The sequence below is a fragment of the Falco rusticolus genome, chromosome 7 (assembly GCF_015220075.1).
Source record: "Falco rusticolus isolate bFalRus1 chromosome 7, bFalRus1.pri, whole genome shotgun sequence".
NCBI classification, from domain to species: domain Eukaryota; kingdom Metazoa; phylum Chordata; class Aves; order Falconiformes; family Falconidae; genus Falco; species Falco rusticolus.
The window spans coordinates 34,405,795-34,424,583 of record NC_051193.1 but is presented as its reverse complement, the minus strand read 5'-3'; the positions used below and the strand labels follow the sequence as shown (position 1 = coordinate 34,424,583).

The 18,789-nt window shown below is 52.1% G+C and overlaps 1 protein-coding gene across 4 annotated transcripts in view; it reads left to right on the top strand.

Moving 5' to 3' along the window:
• The first annotated feature begins 1,450 nt into the window (after positions 1-1,450).
• Positions 1,451-18,789, top strand: part of SAMD4A (sterile alpha motif domain containing 4A) — a 108,547-nt gene continuing 91,208 nt past the window's right edge. For 3 of the 4 annotated variants that reach the window (XM_037395046.1, XM_037395045.1, XM_037395043.1), the window contains exon 1: positions 1,451-1,956. In XM_037395046.1, the coding sequence (XP_037250943.1) occupies positions 1,761-1,956 (196 nt within the window). In that variant the 5' untranslated portion in view covers positions 1,451-1,760. The remainder of the gene's footprint in view (positions 1,957-18,789) is intronic. The other variant, XM_037395044.1, reaches the window with a different exon arrangement.

Below are 18,789 nucleotides of genomic sequence, written 5' to 3'. Positions count from 1 at the left end.
AAAATTAAAATAATTTTTAAAATACCCTTTCTTGCCGATGCGACACTTCGGGGAGCCGAAAGTAGCATTATCCCCTCGCTAGATAATTAGATAACCCTTGCCATTACCCTGCAGTCCGCTAGATGGTGGTTTCCTCCAGCGGGAAATCCGCAGCTGGAGGGGGGGGGGATGGGGGGGGGCCCGGGGCAGTGACTTTGGGGTTCGGGAGCTTCTCCAGCCCCCCACCCCTGCACTGGGGGGGGCACCTCGAAATCCCCCGGGGCGGGGAGGGTATCGCACGGGAGCTGCAGGGGTTTGCAAAGCGCTTGCAGCCGGGCAAGCGGCGGGGAAAGGTTGGGGGGCGGGGGGTGGGGGGGAGAGAGCGCGACGCGCGCGCCCCGCCCCGCCCCTTATGACGTCACCGCTATGCAAATGAGCGGCATGTGGGGAGCGGGGGCTCGGCGCGCCGCCCGGCTCAGTCTCGCGTCGCGGAGCCGCCGCCGCTCGCGCCCCGCGCCCCCCCTCCCCTTTTTCCCCCCCTCCCCTTTCCCCGCCATGGCACGGCCCCCCCCAGCGCCGCGCCGCCCCCCCCCGCTCCCCGGGGCCGGTATGAGTCAGGTGAGTGTTGTAGTGCGGAGGGGGGTAACTTTTTTCGGGGGGGTGGGCGGGGGTAACTCGCTCTCCGCCCCCCCCCCCCCTTCCCCTCGCTTTTAGCTGTGCTTTGCTGCAGTGGGGACACCCCCCGGGCGCTGGATGCGTTGGGGGGTTTCTTGTTCCCCCCCCCAAACGTGGGTGCTGGATGCATGGGGAGGGGGGTTTGGTTATCCCCCCCCCGCGGCTCTGTGCATGGGGGGCTGCTTATCTCGGGGTGCTGGACGCATTGCGGGGGTTGCCCCCCCCCCCCCCCCCCGGGGCTGCTGGATGTGCTGAGGGGGGCACCCCCTATGCCTGTGTGCCGTGGGAGGGGAGATCCCTCTCCCCCGGGTGCTGCCTGCATGCGGGGGGTGCTTATTCCCCCCTATACTGGGGCGCTGGGTGCATGGCGGGGGGTGCTTACTCCCCTCCCCCCCCCCGGGGCGTGCTGAGCGCGCTGGAAGGGGGTGGCTTCCCTCCCCCGTGCTGCTGGGTGCCCCCTGGGGGGGGTGCTCCCACCCCGCGCTGCCTGCAGCGGGAGGGGGTGCTTCCCCCCGGGCTGGGGGGCTGCCGGGGAGCCGCTCCTGCGAGGGGGAGGAAGGCAGCGGTGCCAAGGCCGAGGGCGAGCGTTCCTCCCCCTCCCCCTCCCCCCCCTGACGCCCCCCTCTCTCTTCCAGGTGTGAGGCCCCGCCGGGAGGAGCGGCCCCGCCGGGAGGAGCAGCCCCGCGCCCACCCCCGCCCTGCCCGCCGCAGCCCCGCCGGGGCAGCCCTGACGCTGGGCTTTTCCTTCTCTTTATCTTTTTTTTTCAAGCTTTTTTTTTTTTTCAATTATTATTATTTTTCCCCCCCCCCTCTTCCCCTTTTCCCTCCCTCCCGTGTCGCCGCCAGGGAATCCAGCACCGCACTGAAGCCAGAAGAGAGGGAGCAAAACCCTACCCAGGCCGAGAGCTGCGTCCGAAACAAAACCCACCCTTTTTATTGTAAAGGAGATTTTTTAATATTTTTTTTTCCCTCCTTAATTTTTTTTATTATTATTTTTGAATCCTGACCCGAAACACCAGGGAGGAAGCAGAGTCAGGGCAGGGAGGTTTTCCCGGTTATTTATTTTCTCCCCCCGCAGAGGTGTCTCCTCCGGCCGCCAGCTCACCATGATGTTTCGAGACCAGGTCGGCGTGTTGGCCGGTTGGTTCAAGGTCTGGAACGAGTGCGAGCAGACTGTTGCGCTGCTCTCGCTGCTGAAACGCGTCAGCCGGACCCAAGCTCGCTTCCTCCAGCTCTGCCTGGAGCACTCCCTGGCAGACTGCACCGAGCTCCACATCCTCGAAGGGGAGGCCAACAACCCCGGTGAGTGTCATTTGCTGCAACCCTTCTGGAATGATGCTCTAATGCGGGCAACATTAAAAAAGATAACCAAAAAAACCAAACCAACAAAAATCTCCTCCCAAAAATCCCAAACCACCACCCAAGAAAAGAGGGAGATCGGGGGGCCAGGGCTCCCCAGCTTGATTGCATTAACAGCTTCTCTTCTGATGTTTTATTTTTTCAAACGGGAGATGGTTTATTTCAGTTCCATTTTTCACAGCAAACTACTCCAGTCCATGGAGCGGTGTAACTACGGTAGCATGAATGATTGGTGGGTTTTTTTTCCTTGTGTGTATTCCCCCCCCCGCCCCCCCCTTCCATGCAGTTTCCTGTGAAATAAGTAAGTCAGGTCACGTAGAGTCTGGATTTTCTAGGCTTCTTTTGGACAACGTGGCTTGCTTTGCTTTCTGCAACATGCAGAAGCAGCCCTCCACTACCTTAGACGAACTGTTATTTTTCTAAAGGTCTGGGCAGCTGGGTTATCCTATTTTATTTATTTATTTATTTTAAAATGTGGCAATTCCTATTTCATCATTCAGATCCTGTTTGGACGCGTTTTTTTCCTGTGGCTCTGAATACCCCCTTGTGTTTCAGTGGAGCTCTAAGAAAATATGAGTAGACCGTTTTATGTTACTGAACGTACAGGATGCGTTACAGAAAATGTGCACGGCTACAAGAGTGATTTTTGCTTTTATTTATACACCATTACAAGTTGCTTAACTCCGCAGAAGTAAATGGAGCGAGAGCAGGGTGAAAATGGCACAGGCGACGTGCAGATTGTGCTCTGTGTTCGTGTATTTATTTATGGGTGTGTATGCATTTACAGACACCTCTGTTCCGAGGCGCGTGCGTGCGGATATACGCAGGCATGCAAGTCGCTTTAAGCAGAGTTTCTGAAAGACGGAGTGTGCATAGGGAAGGCAAAATTTGTCTTTAAGTTGCATGGCGCTGCTTCCCCAACCCCTCCAAAATACCCACCACCACCAAAAAAAACCCCGACACAACCCCCCCCCCCCCATCAAAACAATGCAACCCCCCCTGTTGCAAAGCATCCCTTTTGTTTAAAATCCTTTGGGAGGGGGGTGTGTGTATGTGTGCTGGGAGCTCTTGCTTTTCGGGCTGTTTGTATCGAAGTGGTGTCGGGGAGCAGCCAGCTGCATTTTGGGATCGATGGAAACCTTGTGGGCTGGCGGCGGCCGGATCCCGAACAGAGCCCCCGGTGTTGACGGGGCGGGAGGAATGCAGGGTCCTTCTCCAGCTGTTCCTTATTAGAGCACCGAGCCGGCAGGATTTGGCAGCTGCCTGTGCTGCCATTTGATGACAAGGTCCAGCGCAACGCCGTCTTCCACCGAGGACAGATACAAGTCCTTCTGCAGGAAACCGAGCCCGGGGCTGCTCCGGCGCGAAGGGATCAGGCTGGCTCTGGGGGAGCGGGGCTGGAATTGGCTGTTCCCTTATATAGCTCGCAGGAATGAGAGGGAGGAATGCTGCCGAGTGCGTCTGGGCGCAATACTGCTGCTTTTATAAACAGCTGACGGGCCGAGCCTCGGCCATTTGGGTGGGGAGGCCCCGGGGGGGGCAAGGAGGGAGCATGCTCCCTAAACTGGGCTGCTCGGGATAACCGTGTAGCCTCCCATGCTGGCCTGAGCACAGGCTTGCCATGAGTCCTGCTGCAAGTCAGTGGAAGCAATGTATTTTTAATCTATTTTTTTTATCAGCATTGCAATTTTTCAGTCAGGTTGTGGGTTTGGCAGTAACAGGGTCCCCTAGGTTGGTTGGGTAATTGGAGGGGGGCGATTTACCTCCCGTCCACAGAAACGGTGGGTTACGAAGGAAAAACCAGGGTTTTGAAGTCTTCCCAGATAGTCACGTGTGGCTGCCTGTGTGGTGGCATCTGCTCGATGTAAGCCAGGGTCTAAACCAGGGGTTGGGTCCTGCCCATCTCTACTTGTGCGAGCAATCCCCGCCTGCCTCCCTAATCCCCCGACCTTGCTTGGCACAGGGATTTCTCCTCCGAGCAGAGCTTGGCATCCCACCTCCTGCCTGGCCCTTTCTGGGGAGCTGCCGGCGCTTTCCCTGATGGCTCTTCCAAAAATGAGCTGTTCCTCTAGGGCATTTGTAACTCCGATAGCAAAACCCAGATCTGCTGAGTCCCTCTTTCTCTCCGTATTGCTTTCCCATGGGATGTATGTAGCCATGCATCCTGCAGAGCAGGACACGTGCTTTTCCAAGCGTGATCCTGTTGTGGCAGAGGAAAGGGCAGCAGAAATTTGCAACCCAGAACTGTTAGGAAATAGCTTTTAGTCTCCAGTATTGTGTGGACTTCTTTATAAAACACCTGTATTTCTTAAATCGCTCTTGATCCATGCCAGTTTTGCAGTCTGGCATTTGTCACTTGCCTGGCAATGGAATTGCACCAGGTTCTTCTGGAAAGCAGCGTCATCATCTAACCTTGTGTTACTCTTTACTGTTTGAATCCTGTTTATTTGCATAACTAATTGGGGCTCGATGCCCTCCCGGGCTGAGGGCTGGGCTGGCTCCTGGTGCTTTTTCCTGGTGGTTGCTGACTTGGAAATGGTCGTTCCCTGCTCAGAGGTGTCCCACCAGCATCCTTGCTGGTGTGGGGGATGTGGCGATGGTAGTGTGCAAGGGGCTGGGGGGGATGGGGTTGCACAACCTAAATGGGATCTGGGAGCTGACTGTGGGGTGGTCACCTCAATGAAGCACGGGTCAAGTCCTCTGGCTGGCAAGGGGTGTCACTGTGACTTAAGCAATGGTGGTCTGAATCCAACGCGCTTGTCTAACATGACAGAGCAAGTGTCAGAATTGACTTAAAAGGTGGCTCCTCGTGAGAGTGAGTTGGTTTGTACATGCGAGATGTGTTGCTTGCCCCAACCCTGTTGGGGAGGCGGGGAAACTTGAAGGTTACCCCTAGTTTGCAGCCCTTAGGAGGAGATGGCAGCCCTGCTGTGTTCCGTGGTGGATAGGCACCACCCTTGGCAATACCATCACCAACAACCTGAGATCAGGAGGGAGGCTGGAGCGTGATTCCTCACCGGCTGGTACAGCTGGGCTTGTGAACTTTCAGGTGTGTGGACCAGGCATGGGGGAAAACTCCTCCCGGTAAAGGAGTCCAGGTTCGTTTCTTGCCTGCTGGACTCCAAATGAGAGGTTTGCTGTATGGCAGATGAAATGGGACGGCCTCAAGGAATTAAAATAACTCTTCCTAACTAGTTAATTGACATGGAGAAGCAAGTATATTTACTTTGAAGGAGTTACATCTTACCCTCAAATTTGGAAAAAAAGTATTTTTGACAATGACAGTCAAGCTCTCCTCATTGGGACTGCAAGCCCGTGTGGCTCTGCTGCGTACAGCCATGGATGACCCTCAGAAAGCCCTGAGGAGCCTCTGGTTTCTGTGGTTCTTTGGATGCCGGCTCCAGCATGGAGGGGTGGATATAACCACGTTGCCCACCTCAGATATCTGAGAGACATCTTGCAGAAAGCTACGCCGGTGTCTCGGAGCATGCCGGAGATGTGATGACTACATGTGGTGCGGTGGCTGCGAGGCCACCTGCAATCTGTTGTGCATTTAAAGGTACTGCTTGACTGTAAAGGTAACATAGAAGTGAGAAGCAAACACAGAAGGAAATCTATATGATTCTTTATTAGGTGAACTGTACAGCTTGTGGTTATCCTACGTGGTGGCTGTGAGTAGCCTCCTGGAGCTTTAATGGTTTAACTGGTGAAGAATGTGGGTTGCTGCTAACTTCAGTTTGAATGCGAATAGCTTGATCTGCCATGTGTGGAGAAGAATATAGAAACCATATTATCAGTGCACAGAAATAGAAGTTTCAGGTATTATATAGCACTATTTAAAGGCCTGCTATAACTTCCTTCCTTCCTTCCAGCCTGGCCTTGCCGGGCGGCTTCGGTCCCAGCTGCCTGGAGCCATCAGGACGCGGCAACCTCCTCCGAGCCACTGGTAAAGGTCAGGCAGGAGTGTGGTGTGGGAGCGGGACCCGTGCTGCTCCTGTGCCCACCAGCTGGGACCAAGACACCAAGGGATGCTGAGTATGGCTGTTCCATGGGGTACGGACCTGATGAGAAGGTGGGGGGCTGCTGTACACGCAAAACGTGGTCTCGTAGGCTTTTGGTATTTGAGTGCAGGATGTGTTTCTGCTCTCACCTGCTCAGGCATCCCCCCTCTGATGGCCAGGGGTGCGAATGTGGTTTTTTTCAGATCCCATCTGAAATAAAAGGGAACATCCCATCCCATCAGCCCTGGCTTCAGAGCTGCCATGGCTTCCTTGCTCCTGGGGTCACTGCTGGTCAAAAGAGATGCCCAAACGATCCTGTGGATCCTCCAGGCATCCAGACTCCCATCTGTGCTGATGACAGCAGGGTGACAGCTTTCAGCTCTTGGTCTTGAAGGACCACAAGTTTTCTTTGCCCTGTGCAAAGGACATTAACTACTTCATGTGTTAAGGCAGAAATCTGTATTTCATTTCAGCAAGCTTTATCTCAAGTGTCCCAATGAAGGCATCAAAATGACCTAGGTCTCTTGTCCTGGGAAGGACTGGTTAGAGGAAGAGACAAGGGTTACAGGGTGTGATAATGTCTTTAATTAGACCAAGTGATGCAGCTGGAAAAAATGGCCAAACATGAAGGTGTACCAGCTCAAAGGAGGACTTGTGTAATTGAGTTTGGGTTTTTTTTTTTTCCCTTCCCCAACTGTACCAGCTGGTCTATTAAAAGGTATTACATGTCTCTGCAGACCTCGCCTCTTGCACCCTTAGGTTGTAGTGGCTCCAGCCCAACGGCTGCTGCTGCCACCCTGACCACAGACAGTCTCCCAGCTTATCAGAAAGCTGCTACCCCTCCGCTGTGCAAATTTTGCAGTTTGCCCCCAGTGATGGAAAATCATCCCAGTGCCCGGTTTGAACATGGTTGCTGTGTTGGGTTTTTTTTTTTAAATTATATTTCTTGGCTTACTGTTGCATTGCAATGCTGAGCTCTAGTTTAAGCGCCCTTGGGCTGTGTGAGAGCATCACTGGGCTCTCCCATGGTGGGGACCAGAGAGACCAAGCAGGCATCAAGGGAGGAGGGTGGGGTGAGGAGCTGAGCCCCATGCTGAGTGGGAGCGATAGGGAGTTCTAAGCACAACGCTGCATGTTGGCATGGTGTGGTCCCTCCACATGCTTGTCCCTGCCTGGAGAGGAATGTGAGCAGCCTGATCGTTCTGCTCATTAAAAATCATGAGCGGGGACTCATTTAATGGAGAGATCTGCTGAGCTGTTGAACACTGGCTTCTTTTAATCTGCATGCTGTTGCTTGAGCTGCTGCCATGCATCTTGCCCAGGTTTTCTTTGCAAACTTGAGGGCTAAAAGTTCTCTCTTCTGGGTTTTTTTTGAGAATAGCAAAGAGAGGGTTATAGAGGTACAAGCAATGTTAGCCACAGGCTTTGAGCAAGGCTACACACCCAGCATTCTCTTGCAATTCAAGGATATTTTTATTTTTAACGACACTTTTCAGAGTAGCTGTGGGAAGCACCGCAGGCCAGCCTTTGGCTCGTGCCAGCCCTGGCTGGGGGCAGGTCTGTGGCACGGCGTGAAGAAGGCTCCTCTTCACTCTCCTCCTCGCCTGGTTGCTGGGACCTAGGGGAGACGCCTCTGGGCTTGTGCTTAACTCTTCTATATTTTCTGCTGTTTGCTTAAAAACTCCTTCCCCCATGGTTCCTGGCACATGTCTCTTGCAGTCGGAGAGGTGGGGAGCGGCTCCTGGTGGCTTGCTTCCCAAAGCGCTGGCAGTACGAATGGTGAGGTCTCCCTGTGTGGGACAGAGCTAACGAGGGCTGGGTCATTGGGGTGCCGGGTGTGTCTCTACCCATGTGGCACAGCTTGCTGGGGGAAACTTTTTTTTGGTAGCAATCCTTTAAACGGAAGGGAGAGAGGAAGAAGTTAACCTTATGAGAACAGCGTGGTTTGCTGCCTAGAGCATCGCATGGTGCAAGCAGGTCTGCCCGCTGGTGGTCTGCTTTCTCCCAAAGAGGCTTTTCCATACCTTGCAGCGGTCTGGTATGACCATTTTGTCATGTAATGCATGTCTCGGCAAGGGGCCTGATGTCAGGATTAATTTCCCCACTGACTGCAGTTAGGAAAAATCCCACTGTTGAAATGCATGTAAAGGATGCAGAGAAGCATTTCATGCATCGTCACAGACCTGAGCTGGAGTTCTCAGCCTGGGCCAGCTGCTTGTCTCTTGGTTTCTATCCAAGTGCTACCCTTCTGTGCGCATTATCCCATGTCTGTGCTTAGAAAAGTAGTCAAGGTGAAGTTGTGCCCTGCAGCGGTGGGTGCAGGGAGGCTGGATGTGAAGGGGAGGGATGTGCGGGGCATTGCCAGCAGCATGTGGCAGTCTTCAACCCATCAAGATACAGATTGCTGGAGGGAGGTCAAGGATTGCTTCAGATCAGGAGCTGAATAAGAACCAACTGTAGAGCCATCAATTAAAATAATCTAGTTTGCGAATACACTTATCTTCAAATGAGATTACATGGATGAATGGGGAAAACGCTCTGCTCGTAGCCTGGGATGCTGCTGGTGGATGATCGTCTGTGCACTGACGTCCGTCGGCATGCCAGACCAAAGCTCCATGCCTGTCTCACCGGTTATATTTTACACATTTGCATTTGGTCCACTTGCTTTTAAGATGGTTGATGCTCTGGTCAGCCAAAAGTTTCCTGCAAAGTTTCCCTGAGGCAGTTGGTGAATGTTTCTCTGGATCATGGTGCAAATTCCCATCTTGCTGCAATTTTTCAAGCTTTGGCCTTTCTTTTTCTCATCTTCCACAAAAAACCACCATTATTCAGTTTGTGGCCAATACAAGCACTTTTTTACCAAGCTGGGAGTTACGTTTGCATCAGCGTAACCGAAATAGTAATTAGTGTGAACACTTGCTTTATTTTAAGATGCATTCGTCAGTGCTTTAGCTCTTCAGCTTCATGCTTGTGTCTAATGTTACCGCAGATAACTGTTTGGAGAAAGGGCACCCCTTGTGCTACCGCTGCATCCAAAGCCCAGGGCTCAGAGCCTGCAGCTCCACAGGGTTGGATTCATCAGAGGGCAGAGAAGCTGGTGTCCCGTGGCAGCTGCTGGGCTCTGGTTTGGGGTTCCCACCTGATTGCTCCAGTCTTCTCCCTGCTTTTTGCGTGGTGCCGAGTGACCACAGGAGCCCGTGGCAAAGCACAAGTCATTGTGGTCAAAACCCTTTCTGTCTGCAGAATCCTGGGAGCGGGGCTTGGCTCCGAGGGCTGGAGCTGGGACAAGCCCTTATGTGACTCGTGTGTGTGTGCGTGTATACCTCTGAGTGTGCACATCCCCTTCGTGTACTCTATTTTCACTGAATAAACAAGTCTGTTACTTTTTTTTTTTTAATTAACTCTTGGTTACGTAAGGGCTGCGAAGGGATCTAAAGGAGGCTGCAGGCCCTGATGCAGGGGTGCATGGGCTTGCATGCTCACCCTTTTTCTCTTAAAACCCCTGATGTGTTTATCCTTGCAGCACTCTGGTGCTCAGGAGACCCAGAGATTTGCAGAGGTAAAGTTTGAGCCTGAGTTTGGCAGTGGCAAACAGCAGAGCTGATGGCTTTCCATCTTGGCCCCAGTAATTACGAATAGAGTGGAGGCTGGAGCAAGCAGATCCCTTCCCGACTTTCTGCCTGCGCGTCGCTTCCTCTTCCGCAGCAGATGCGTGGAGTGGAGGGGCAGGATCTCATCAAAACAAGGTTGGGAGTATTTCTCTGTTGGAAAATGTGATGCTGGCTTTTCTTTGGTAGGGGTTTTATGGGCAGAGGGAGTCATGTTTCTGGTACGGTGTGGGGGAGCTGCGAGCTGGGTTTCCCTTCCCCAAGCAGAGGGCCTGGGATGGTGGCACACAGGGTGTGATGGCTGTGCGGTTCCGCCTGCTGGGTTTCAGGGCACTGAGCAGAAACCGAGCCTGGCTGGGGTGGGGAGACCAGCTCCGGAGGCAGAAACTTGGTTTGCTTTGTACCTGGCAGGAGTTAGCCATGTGAGGCAGGTGCATGGGCTTCTACTAGTCTTTCCATGCAGGAGGCAAACACATCTAAGGCAAGAGGAGATATAAGCAAAGGATTTATCAGTGCAGGTTCACCTGTCCGATGCTTGGTTCACAGCTTGTAGTTTTATTTGCGTATTTGCATGTGGTGACTGCGTGGTATGGTAGTATCAAAGGCTTGCGTGAAGGTGTCTGAGTTACAGTGTGTTTTTTCTGGTCAGGCTCTGTGCTTGCAGGGCTGTGCTGGTGTGCGGTACAGCACCTTGACTAAGGCTTCCCCGGCTTGGGGCATCTGCCTGGCGTAGGTGAAGCTCTGTTCGCTGATGAAGCCTGTAGACTCTGGTCTCAGTTAAGACTGGGCTGATAACCATATATTTTGCTGCTCTTCATTCTGGTCGCTGCTCTTTGCAGACTTTGCAGGGCATTTGCAGTGCTTGAGCTATAGCACAGAATCTTTCTTACAGCATACAAAAATAACCCACGGGGCAGAAGAATACTTTCTCCTGTGTTTGAACAAACTCCTGGCCGTTGTGTATTGCAAGCGTGGGACTTTGCCTTACGGACGATACAGGTGGATGGTGCCCATGGCTCTGGTACACCAAGGGCTGAGCCGGCTTCTGCTGCAATCCCTGCAAGCCTTCTCTGGTATTTGCAGGAGCTGGATGTGGCCCAGCACATTGGGCCGTGCCTGCAGATGTTGTTTTACTTGAAGTAATATTATTACTGCGAGTGTCACCTGCAGGGTTCAGCAGCTTTGCTCCGCTCTTTGCTCTTGAGTGAGGCAGCCTTGGAGTGGAAGCATAGGGCACTTCAAAAAAGCTTCTCTTCTGTTACTGATCCTCACAAGTAATTAGTTCCAGATTTCTCTTTTTCTTTTTCTTTTTTTTTTTTTTTTTGATAAAACTTATTTCAGACAAACCTGCCTTTTAAGCGGTTATTTCTCCTGCTCCTTGCCGGTATTGTTGCCTAGTGGGGTATGGGTGTGTGTCATGCTTGGAGTTTTAATTGTTACAAGGAGAAACTGAGTGGGTGGATAAAACAGGGTTTGGCCAGGTTTATCTCAAAATATTTTAAAACTCACTTTCCATGCTGCTGCTCTTCTCCCCCGCCCCCCCCCCCCCTTGTTTTCTGTGTTTTCAAAGAAAAACCCCTAAACATCACAGATCAGTTCTTCTTGTCCTTGGGTTTTTCCTCTGACCCCTTCTCTCTGTCCCCTGTCTGCAATGGGAAGTGAAAAAGGCGGAAAATCGGGAGAGAAATGTGGAGGAAGAAACCCACAACTTCTGTTGTGGAGAAACTTGGCTGAGCTGACGTTTGCAAGTAGAACATAGTGTTTCTGCAGCAGCTGTGGTCTACGTTCATGCATTTCCCTGGTTTTCATTTTTTTCCTGTTGGGATATTCCCCTTGTTTCTCATGCAGCAAACATCGATGCGATATTTCTACCTTTTTTTTTGTCTGTTTCCCAGTGTGCTTAAATTGCCCATGGGATCAGCTTGGTTCTGGGTATGGGGGTTTTATATTTTAAAATCTTAGTTCCGAAGAAGTAGATCATTAAAGAAAAACAAAACAAAACAAAAAAACCCAAAATGCAAAGTCCCCAGGCTGTTTCCCACCAGATAATGTGAACCTAGATGAAATGTTGAGTTATAACTACCTGAGTGACCTTTTCAGATAAGAATTGTTATTGACTGGTGGTATTATGTTAAACTGATAAGAATTCATTTTAAAAGAGGACAGGAAAAAAAGAAAAACCCAACAAACCCTTCAGTAACCATAACAACTTACTCGGCGACATGCGCAGCTTCTTCCCAACGCTGGTGCTGGGGTCTCAAGGGGGGCAGCACCATGGGGATGCCATCCAGCCCTGCGGGGGGGACCTGGGAAAAGCTCCGGAGCTTCAAGTTTTTGCTGCAGGGGATGCCCGAGGTCACTTGCCTGTTGCTGTCAGCCCCTGAATTTTCATCATCTGTAGGGGATTTTAGCCAGAGAGTTGTGCTGGGGCTCAGTCTTGTGTTGGTGAGTCTGGTGCTGTGGTTTGGATGGGTGGGAGGGATGGGTGCAAGGGGGAGAAGGTGCTGGGAGCAGGGAGGATGCTTTCGGAAGTCAAAGGAGGATGCTTTTGGTGGTCCATGCTTAAGAAATGAGGGACTGGGCAAGGAGAGCACTCTGTTACCCTTACTGTGCTGACAGACCCATCAGGACTGGGTCCCATCTCTGCGCCCCAGCAGAGGTGCAAGCTTCTGGTTTGGGTTATTATAATGGAGTTGGGAGGCTGGTGTGAACACAGACATACTTAAAGCCTTCCTTTGCCCAGCCGAGCCCTGCTTGGTATGTTTGCACATGCTGCTCCTGGGGATTCTGTCAATTTAAAGCAGAATTCACGCTTTTGCCATGGACTTGGTCACCTCCTGTTATCAGGGGTTGCCACTGAGATTATTAGAGCTAAAGAAAACTGACTGTGAGCAATTGATTTTTCTTGCCACTTTCTTCCTTCCCCATCCCTTTGCACTCACGTTGCTTGCGTGTCGCGGGTTCCCACGTTTCATGGAAAGCGTGTGTCTGCACTCACGTCTCGTGGGCAGGGGTGAGCCAAGAGGTGGGCAAGCGAGAAGCAGCAGCTTGGAATCTAAAAGCAAAGGGGATAGGCCTGATAAAACAAAAAAACCCCAACTCTAAATGTCTTAGAATTACATCTGGGGAAAAAAAAAAAAAAAATCCATTTGAATACATACCAGAAAAGGCAAAGGTGTGCAACTCGGTGTGTCTGTGCAGGAAATCAATTACTTAAACCTGCTCGGTTAAAAGAGTCATTGCATCAGCATGAATTCTTTTAACGATAGCTCTTAGCGCTGTGTAAAGGTGTCTTCTCGGACTGCACTCGCTAACCTTTAATCACATTATTCTGAAGCAGTCAGTTGGATGCTGAATGCTTTTTGTAGCCGATGTCAAATCTCGGTCAGCCGGAGAGCCTTTATAAATAAAGGTGTCTGCTTGTATTCAGGCATACGTGGATAATAGCTGCTGTAATTCAGCTGTCCGGCTCGGCTCCCCAGCTTTTATAAATGACTGATCAGAGATTCCACTGAGAATGAGTATTAAAAGGGATGGAGCTGCCAGAAGTGGTCTCTGTACTGATAAGTATAGCGTGTCCCTGTCCCCGGGACAGGTGGCTGGCGTTGCCCTCTTTGCACTGATGTCCCGGGTTTGTATCTCACGCAAAGCAAATGTTGCATTAATAAAACTTCTGTGTTGAGGTTAGATTGCAGGGTTGTGCATTATGTTTTTGCGAGCTGCACTGGAATCTTTCAGTTTGTCATTTCCCACCCCCACCCCCCCCCCTTTTTTTTTATGGGAGCGGGTAAACACTCTGAGATCTCTCTGGACAAGCCACAGCAGCTGGAGGATACTGGTTTCTCTATGGAGTGGAGGAATTTCATCAGAGGAGCTATTGTTCAACTGTGTTCTCAGCATTTTGGCAACTGTTCTTTAGATTAACCCTACAGAAAGGGGAGGGTGCTCTTTGCCGGGTCTGAAATAATTGCAAAAATGTGGGCAGATGCTTTTGCATTGTTAGAAGTTGATACTGCTTGGTAGTGGGGAAGCATCGTGTGGGATTAAGGAACGAAGAAGCCCAAGTTCTTTAAATCCCTCCTAAAGCCAAACTGGATATTAGCATTCATGTTCAGTTTTCTGTTTTTAAAATAGAAATAGTTTGTGTTTTCTTCCCCTACCCTGAGGAGTGGATGCTCTCGGTGTGTCATACCCGGGGGTCCTGCTGCAGAGGGGCCCGGAGCCCGGCTGATGCTGCAGCCCAGCCCCAGTGAGGCCTTGGGCTTGCCCTGGCATCCCCCAGACCCTGGAGATCTGGCTTTGTGCTGGTGTAACGCCCCTGATTTTGGCAGATCCGCTGCCACTGTGGATTCGATGATGCTGTTTGGGCATCTCTGAAATCAACCTTTTGCTTGGCACCCTTCTCCCTGGATGTGCAACCGGCTTGTGGGGAGCATCGCCTGTCCCCTTGCGGCTGGTGGCCTGGATCGCATGGCTCTGTCCCTGTCCCAGGCCACTTCTGTACCCTCCCTCAGAGGGAGGATGCCAAGAGCCACCGCAGAGCGTGTTTCTTGCTGTGGAGGTTGCTCTGTGGGGCCGCTCAGGCTGTTGCTCCCTGCCCGGGGGCTGTGGCGGGTGGCAGCTGGCATGCCAGCCCATGTCCCTTGGGAACTGGTACCAAACGCTCAGTTGCTGGGTCATCTGTTTTCCTGGGCTCTGTTGGGTTTGTGTGGCAAGGTTTTGGTAGCAGGGGGCTACAGGGGTGGCTTCTGTGAGCAGCTGCCAGAAGCTTCCCTTGTGCCTTACAGAGCCTGTGCCAGTGGCTCCTGGCCAGACCTGTTGTGCTGGTGGCAGCGGCTCTGGGGTGTTATAGAGGGGGGAATGCTGCTGCACAGCGGCAGTCGCAGCAGGCGAGAGGAGCGAGAATGGCCCTGCAGATACTCAGGTTGGTGGGGAAGGTGCTCCTGGTGCTGCAGCAGAGATTCCCCAGCAGCCTGTGGTGAAGGCCATGGTGAGGCAGGCTGTGCCCTCAGCCCGGGGAGGTCCATGGGGGAGCAGACCCCCACCTGCAGCCCGGGGAGGTCCATGGGGGAGCAGACCCCCACCTGCAGCCCGGGGAGGTCCATGGGGGAGCAGACCCCCACCTGCAGCCCGGGGAGGTCCATGGGGGAGCAGATTCCCCCCTGAAGCCTGTGGGAAGGGCTCCCGTGGGAGAAGCTCGTGGAGGCCTGTCTCCTGTGGGGGAGGGTGCCAGGCTGGAGCAGGGCAGGGTGCGAGGGGGAAGGAGCAGAGCGACAGCATGAGAGACAGACCCCGGGCGTGGGGCTGAGCCCGGGAAGCTTGGAGAGGCAGGGGGAAGGTGTCTTAAGGTTTAGCTTATTTCTCATTGTCCTACTCTGGTTTGGTAGTAAATCAAACTGGTTTCCCCAAGTGGCCTCTGTTTTGCCTGTGACTGTGATTGTTGCGTGATCTCTCCTCGCTCTTGTCTCAACCCACCAGCCCCTCATTGTGTTGTCTCTCTGCTGCCAAGCTGAGGGGAGCGATGGAGCGGCTGGGGTGGGCACCCAGCACCCAGCCGGGATCATCCCACCATGCAGGCACAGGCTGTTGTCCTTGAAAAAGAGGATTCAGTACAGGAGCAAGCATCCCACCTATGGCTTGGATACGGCAGGTGGGGAAGGAAGCCCTCCTCTAGCTCCAGAATGCTTGTGCCTGGGTGACCTGTGTGCTGGGACCTTTTAATATCTATTTCTAATTGTGTGTGTTTATTCCTATCCTACAGCTTGAGTCTTGGCAGAGATGTTTATATTGCTGTATATCCTCTTGTGGTGTACCCCAGCCCTTTCACCATCTGCATCCCCTGCAGAAAACATCTCAGCAGAACGTGCCTGCTCTGGGGTGACTTTTGCTTATTTTTTTCAATTAAAAAAAAAAAGCTGTTAAAGCTCTTCCCCAGGAGACAGTCAGCACTTCTGGGTGACTTCTTGCATTCCTGGGCTCTTGTGCCTGTCCTGCATGGGAAAGCAAGGCTGTCCCTGTGCACAGCCAGTGCTCACACGCTGGTTCTTTTGCGGTCTCCCTCAGCACCAGCCAGGCTTGGACCCCTATGCCAAATTGCAGTGTGAGTCCCACGTCGAGGATGGGAGCAAAGAGGGATGTAGTCTGCTCGGTGAACCACCCTGCTGTGAAGTCAGTGATGTTTTTAGTTGGGTTTAATTCCAGTGGGCGAGTCCTGCTCACCAGTGAAACATAAAAGAATAACTTTTGGGGGGGTTGGATGTAAATATTGTGAATTTATCCTGCTGAATTTGGGCCCCTGGCTGTGGTGGAAAATGGGAACAACCTCCCGAATCCTGGCAGGGCCACCGAGTCTGGCAGCGATCTCCTTGACCTGGAGAAAACACGTTGTGATACGGAATCTCTTTTTCTGTAAAGGCAAATCAAGATCTTCTTGAGTTAACAAATAGATGCCGCTGGCAAAAGCTGTTGCAGGGTGAGAGGCTCCGGAGAGGCAGAGCTTCTCGCTGCAAACCTGCCAGGCTGCAGAAGCTTGGCATGTGCAGCTTCCCTCCCCGGCACACTGCTCTTGGGAGGTCCGGGCTTGGCAGGAATGGGGATGATGTGCAGATACGGAGCCCTGGACGCAGAGCTGCAGCCCCTGGTGCTGCGGTCCCACCGTCTGGAGCTGTGCGCTCGGGCTGTGCTTCCCGTGCTGCCTTTGCTGCTGGTGAAAGCCCAGGGTTGTGGCTCTGAGAATGTGCTGACAGCGGTGCTAAGAAGGTGCCCACCTTACCTGGGGGCTTTCTTGAGGCAGTCAGTGGTTTGTGATTAATTTTACTTTTTGGGTTAGTGGGTAGGGACGCTTGATGATGAATCTCACGCTTCAGCTTGTGGTGTGAGGGTGGCAGCATCCAATTTACCAGGGCAATAAAATCTGCTGATGGAGGACAGCAAAGCACCCATGTAATGGGTTAAGAGGTGGCTTGAGATAGCCAGACTGGTGTAAATCTGGAGGGGTAAGTAGTTCCCAGGTGCCAAGCGACAACATGAACTTGCTGGGGACCAGCAGTTGATGGTAGCCTGGGCTCTTACCTGTTGACACCCTGCCATGACTGCAAGGACACGTTGCCCATCTGTGACCTGGCATGGTCCCTCTCAGGGGACCAGAGAAACGGGAGCCCCTGAGCTGTGGCCAAGGGGTGATGAAGCTCCTTGCTCACCATGCAGCAGCTTCTTCCTCTGCCAGTGCCTGCAGAGCCAAATTCAGCCCCCAGCTCCGTCAGTTGCCAGCTCTGCAAAACATAACCGAGGTGGTGGGGTTTTTTTAAATCTGATGCACATATTTTGGTTCAGTTTACCCATACAATTACACTAATTTGCTTTATTATACGCAAAGAGATTAAGAATTCATCTGGCAGAGAGGATTAAAAACTAGTAATCTGGCGCTGAAAGAAGCACACAATGCTTTAGGATTTCCTTTCTAGGTGTGTGGAGCTCTGCAACATAAGCAAATGTGATCCTCTGTAGTTGCCGTTTTCGTAGGGAGAGCTCATTAAATCTAGTAGGATTGTTCAAGTAAACGAGAAATGAACGAGTTTAAAATATAAGACTAAATCCTACCACATTAAAGAAGTAGCCAAGATTTAAGAGCTTGATTTTGGTTTCGTGTTTTGTTTGTTTTGTTTTGGTTGGGGTTTTTTTGGTGTATGTGAACCTGGAGCAATAGGGTTGCTTTACCTTTTAAAGGATTTAACAAGTCCTTCTAATTTTCTTGTAATGTTGTAGTGCTTCAAAATAATGCAAGGTCAGACTGAGTGTAACTAATTCCAGTTTGAAAGCAGAGGGTAGCCTGCTTCTCAATAGCCTTAGAATTACTGCAACAGTACTCCTGTCTTCAGGAAGGATGTGGCAGGAAATGAGACTGCTGGATTCTTGGTAAATAAAAATATGTGCCTGGAGATTTTTTTTTCCTTTTTTTGTGCCAGGAGAAGGGGGAACCCCATACAAGCCAAGGTTTAATTTATTTTTGCTGCTTTCACATGTGCTTCTGACCCGAGAGGACTTGTGGCAGGTGGTCAAGACATGGTGAAGGTGTCCTTGCATACTTCAGAGTGCTGCTGTCTCTTGGGTCCTCATCACTTGCTTTGGCCAGGTTTACCCATGGCAGGGTCCCAAGGGTGCCAAGAGCTTTTGTTCTGGGGTCTGAGTTGGTCTGGTGCTCCTGTGTGAGCCCTGCTGCTCCATGGCAGCCGGGTGCTGGGCTTTCAGGGGTGATTGTCCTGCTGCTATTTTGCAAAATCTTTTTGTTGCACCATTAAGACTTGTTGTGACTATTAGCTTAGTCATCTTGATGTGAAAAAAACAAACAAACAAAATCTGGCTATTTTCACATAGCTCTTGGCGTGCTACCTGTTCTGGCCTTCAGAGTAACAGGGAGCCCAAAGCATCATCCTGCTTTTTTCTGCAGAAAGTCCCACAGCTTGTACGTGGCCAAAGCGTATCTTGCTTTAGTGAGGTCATATCTGGGGATCTTGCAGCCTATCCTGGCTGCAGTGCTGCCCTGATGGATGGTGTTAATAGCACATGACTGTCACCCTGTCACCTCAGCGTTCCAGCTGATGCCCAAGGTCCTCCACTGCCATCATTAAAGAACCGTTTCACAACTTGTCGCTTACTGCGTGGGTTAATTTTGCTTTCAAAGTCTGGACTGCTGCCACAACCTTCGTGTGGGGTTTCTTCTATACATCATGGTCTCCTGCTGCTGGAGGTGGCCGGGAGCCTGGTGACACTGTGAGCACGAGTGGGGAAGGGCAGCTTCTGTGCCCTCGCTCTGATTCACCTTCCCTTTCCTTGTCTGGAGAGATGATTTTCATGGTGTAGAGATTGCGGGTGATCACGAGTGTTTGCTGCCGTGTGCCCAAGGGGAGGCGGTGAGGACGTGTTCTATTTCCCACCAGCCTTGGCTGCTGGGGAGCCCCAGGGCTGCCCCGTCACCACCGGGATGCAGGTGCTGGTCCCTGGGCTGCTCCAACTCTTCCCTGCGTGGGATGCAGCTGGAAACCTCCGGTCCCCTCGCTGCCAGCTGGAGCCCTGCCAGCAGCACCAGACCTCCCTGGGCATCACCTGCCTGCTGGCAGAGCCACGGCAGAAGAAAAAAGCATTTTCCTTTCTCAGTTTCCTACCTGCCA